Here is a 4,638-nt window from a genome sequence, read left to right as displayed (position 1 = left end):
GGATGCCCCATCCCTGGAAACATTCCAGGCCAGGTTGGACGGGGCTGTGAGCAACCGGATCCAGTTGGAGATGTCCCTGCTCCTGGCAGGGCGGTTGGGCTCGATGGGCTGTAGTGGTCCCTTCCCACCCAAACCAGTCCATGATTCTATGATTCTACGTAAGTCCTGGCTTTATTTGACACCTCTCTTTGGACATGGGCTGTTTTCGGAGGTGGGTGGCTCCTCCCGGGCCCTGCTGCCGAGTTGCCCTGGGCGGTGGGGGACACCCAAGAGCCCCCCAAAAGCCGGTGGCTCCACGTCAGGCAGCTCTGGGGCAAGGGGAATGGTGGCGGGGCCAAGGGTGGTTGGAGCCGTCCCTCTGCGGCCTGCCCTGCTGCGGCGGGGCCTAGATTTTTATACAAAATCTCTACGGATTCTTCTTTTCACTTAAACGGAGCTGCAAGTGCTGGGGTGGAGGAGCTGGGGCGGTGCGGGTCTCTTGCCAGCAGCAGAGCCGCGCGGCCCCCAGCCCCGCCCGCCCCCCACGGTCGCGGCGCCCCCCCGTCAGTGCAGGTGGGCGCATGTGCGATCACCCCCCGGAACCTTTCTCTCCCGGAACATTTCTGCTCCGGCCCGGCCCCCGCCCGGCACGCGCGGGCCAGGCGGGAAAATGGCGGAGCCCGTAAGCGAGGGGTCTTCCGCGTTGGAGCCTGGCGCAGCTCCCTACGGCAACTTCCCCAATTATTCCCGCTTCCACCCGCCCGAGGGGCGAGTCAGCCTCCTGCCTGGCGGGCTCTTGCGGAGCCTGTTCCCCGCGGCGGCACGCCCGCTGCTGGGGCTCGATGTGGGGTGCAACTCGGGGGTAAGAGGGGGCCTCGGCTGGCAGCGGGAGGGGTGGGCCGGGAGCAGCAGGCCTGGGGGTTCCTGAGGTGATGGGAAGCGCTGCGGTGGTGGTCTGGGCTGTGGGGAAGACTGGGAAGGGAGGCACCGGTCTGGAGTATTGGGGGGTGGTGGGGCAAACAGGGAAGGCTGGGAAAGGCAGTGATCTGAGGTAGCGAGGCACACTGAGGGAAGACAGGAGCCTGGGGTGTTGGGGGACAGTGTGTCAGACTGGAAGGCGGGGAGGCACTGGTGTGGACTGGTGGGGGCATTGGGGCAGAGCAGGGAGACTGGGACAGTCAGCGACGTGGGGTGTTGGAGGGGAGGCTGGGAGGGTTGGGGGAGGGATGGGGCGCTGGGGAGGAATGGGGCAGACTGAGAAGATGGGGTGGGGGCAGTGCCCTGGAGCCTTGAGGAGCTGTGGGAAAGGCTGAGGGGAGCACTGACTGGGGGAGCTAGGGAGGAATGAAACAGCCTGCAATAGCCAGGGTGGCGGTGGCAGCCTGGGACAGGGATAAAGGGCACAGTGGGGAAGCAGACACGATGGGTGCAGCATAAGATTGGTGGGACTCAGGAAATCATCTCTGTGTGGGAAGCCCCCTCTGTGGGTCTCCTGGGAGATGAGGGGGAAGGCTGGGGTGAAGGCAGGGCTGATGCAGAGCTGGCTGTGTTACTGAGAGCTGGTTTAAGAGGCTGAGTTGGTAGGTCTGTCCTCTTTCCCCCTGAGGCCTAAGCCTGCAGTGTCCTGGGTGGCTGCATGTCCAGAACACCAGAGAGCTGCTGTCGGGCTGCCCTGAGCGGGGGAACTGGACAAGCCTGAAGCTAGAAACCATCATCTGTTGTATCTGTTGTATTGTGTAGTATCACATCATGAGACAACTTGAAACTAAAATCCTGGTCACATGTTTTTGAAGATCTTGTGACAGAGCTGGTGAATCTCATAGAATTCCCCATTTTGAAAGTTCATTCTCTTTCTTTACCTTCTGCTTTTTCTCTCGTGGCTTTTCCTCAGTGTGCAGCTTTGCTGTGATTCAGAAGTATCTTTGCATCTCTGATGCATACTGGTGCAGTGTTTAATTTAACTGTGTTTAAATGTATTTTAAGTGAAGATGGAAACTTTTATCAATGTGTTAACTTAGAAATAAGCATTCAGAATGGAATTGCATTCTGGCTGGAGACAGGAGCACTACTGTTCCCATGGCTTCTCTTCTCCCAGCCCCTGCCAGAAGGTTTGCAGGTCCACCTGAGACATTATCTGAAGGACAATTCTAGATCCTATTTCAGGTGAACTTGTGGAACAGGTCAGGTAAAAATGTGCTCAGTCCAGTTCGTTTGCGAGACAGGGATGCTCACCAGTAGAGGACACTCTCTGCCTGCCTGTGCGGACTCCGTGCTCCCAGCCGGTGTCATTCGGGAACCTCATCGGATCTCCTCAAATGAAAGATTAATACCTTTTCCACTTAGCGATGCACTCTGTGAGCATAAACTCGAAGGAAGGCTCTCAGGTTAACTATCTTATGCTAAAATCTATTGGTCAGGGAATGTCTTTTACTTTAGCAGCAGCAGAGGAAAGATACTACTCTAAATTAGGCATTATAAATAGCTCTGAGTGTCACTGGGAACTCTGAGGCTCGCCTAGGGAAGCCAGCGAAGCCTTCATCTCCATGTTGGATGGGGATATCCAGTAAGATTCCTGTTACTAAAACTCATTTTTCCCATAGTTTTGGGGGCAAAACCTCAAATGTGGAGTGATACAGGTTTATTTCCAGTTGCTGTTTGGCTTTCCTGTAGCCAAGGCTACTGTGATGCTTTTTGCTAGAGAAAGGAAGATTGTTGGTGAGCTTATTGTTCTGAACTTCATCGAGAGACAGCTCTGAGTTAGTGCTTATGCTTTGCTGCTGAGAGTAGGATCCTACATGCCTGGTGATGTGTTAGCGAAGCAGCGCAGGCCCCGTGAACCCCTGTTGTTTTCCTTTCTACAGGAGCTAAGTGTGGCTCTGTACAGGCATTTCGTTGGCCTTCAGGAGAGCAAAGGCAGCCTGGACCAGCCTGCAGGTGGAAAGGAGCTGAACCTTCTGTGCTGTGACATTGATCCAGTGTTGATTGAGAGGGCTCAGCAGTGCAGCCCCTTTCCTGCCTCCATATCCTTTGCCAACCTGGACATCATGGACTCCAGCGCCAGGGACCAATTCCTGAGCTCCTACCTGGGCCGTTTTGGCCGCTCCACCTTTGACATCGGTTTTTGCATGTCTGTGACCATGTGGATCCACCTGAATCATGGGGATAGCGGCCTGATGGAGTTCCTGTCCTACCTCTCCTCTCTGTGCAAGTACCTGCTGATTGAACCTCAGCCGTGGAAGTGCTACAGGGCAGCTGCACGCCGCCTGCGGAAGCTGGGCAGAAATGACTTTGATCACTTCCGCTCTCTTGCTATCAATGGGGATATGTCAGAGAGGGTAACCCAGATCTTAACGAAGGACTGTGCCATGGAGCTGGTGTGTTGCTTTGGGAGCACCAGCTGGGACAGGAGTCTTTTGCTTTTCAAGTCGAATGGCTCAAATCACGAGGGCAGGGAGTCTTCAGAACAGGAGCAGTGACTGACAAAATGGCCTCTCACATGAATTCATAGGCAAGGAGGTGCTTGCTGTTTACAGAGTCAGATCTAGGGATTCCTAAATCCCTACTGGGACCAGACCTTGACCTCCCTAAGAAGTTTGAGGCAAGTAATGGCTGTGTGATTTTATTTATTTATTTATTTATTTTTTCTTTCCATCCACAAAATGCAGTGGCAGTTTTAACCTGCCTTGTGGGGTCTGAAATTGCTGTTCCTAGAAAGTCCTCTTGAAATAAAAGTTGCTACATATGTGCTTTCTATGCATACCAGAATATTCCCTGGAAGAAGAGACAACATGCCTTTTCTTGCCCCCGGAGCTTTTCAAGGAAAGGGAATATTTCTGTTGACTTGTGCAATACAGTGTTTGTTCTGCTTCTTGTCATGTTTTCTGTACAAAATGCTCTTGGAAAACATATCACCTGGTTTACCAGCTATGACTGGTTGCGCAGAGAGGCGGTGGATGCCCCATCCCTGGAAACATTCCAGGCCAGGTTGGACGGGGCTGTGAGCAACCTGATCGGGTTGGAGATGTCCCTGCTCCTGGCAGGGGGGTTGGGCTGGGTGGGCTTTGAAGGTCCATTCCAACCCAAAATATTCCATGATTTTGTGATACTGGTCAGGCTGTGATCAGTGCATCTTTGCAGATGGAGCTTGGCTGGAGGTGCTTTGGAGGCTGATGGTGGTGTGATCTTTCTGTGGAGTGACGGATCACTATGGTAGGGCGTGTATTCATTTCAGTGTGTAACAGAGTGCGTGCTTTTTGTAATAATATCCTTGAAATAAAAACAACTTAATTTTATCATAAGTACTGTGTTGGATTTTTTAATCTTTCTTTCGTTCACATTGTTTTCAACACCTAAGCTGTCCCAGGCAAGCTGTCCCAAGTTTTTAATTTTGTTGTATTTAAAGGCTGAAATTAGACTTTGGTAAGCTTGAACCTATGTTTGCTAAGGTTAAAGTATCACAGCTTTCACTGGGTTGTTTTTTGTTTGGGTATTTTTTTTTTTCAGTAAAATCTAGGAAGAAGGAAAACTTGAGCAAAAATCTTATTTTAACTTGTGTTTTTATTGTTTTAATATCCCTACTAGCTTTATTTCATAGAATCATAGAATCATAGAATGGTTAGGGTTGGAAGGGACCTTCAAAGGTCATCTAGTCCAACCCCC

The 4,638-nt window shown here is 52.0% G+C and overlaps 1 protein-coding gene across 1 annotated transcript; it reads left to right on the top strand.

The window, feature by feature from the left end:
• The first annotated feature begins 649 nt into the window (after positions 1 to 649).
• Positions 650 to 4,277, top strand: BCDIN3D (BCDIN3 domain containing RNA methyltransferase). Its single transcript, XM_086768747.1, has 2 exons — positions 650 to 841; positions 2,841 to 4,277. The coding sequence occupies exons 1-2, from the start codon at positions 650 to 652 to the stop codon at positions 3,453 to 3,455; spliced, it is 807 nt and encodes a 268-aa protein (XP_086624873.1). The 3' UTR covers positions 3,456 to 4,277.
• The last annotated feature ends 361 nt before the right edge of the window (positions 4,278 to 4,638 follow it).

The sequence above is a fragment of the Chlamydotis macqueenii genome, chromosome 29 (assembly GCF_036417535.1).
Source record: "Chlamydotis macqueenii isolate bChlMac1 chromosome 29, bChlMac1.mat, whole genome shotgun sequence".
In the NCBI taxonomy this organism is placed as follows: Eukaryota; Metazoa; Chordata; class Aves; order Otidiformes; family Otididae; genus Chlamydotis; species Chlamydotis macqueenii.
Note: the sequence above shows the minus strand (reverse complement) of the source record. Positions and strands in the feature narration are given on the sequence as shown.

What these genes read in the sequence shown, in the direction of transcription:
- BCDIN3D (XM_086768747.1), top strand. Translation starts at nt 650, where the DNA reads ATGGCGGAGCCCGTAAGCGAGGGGTCTTCCGCGTTGGAGCCTGGCGCA. An exon ending in ATGTGGGGTGCAACTCGGGG is followed by an intron (nt 842 to 2,840) that starts GTAAGAGGGGGC and finishes TCCTTTCTACAG; the next exon opens with GAGCTAAGTGTGGCTCTGTA.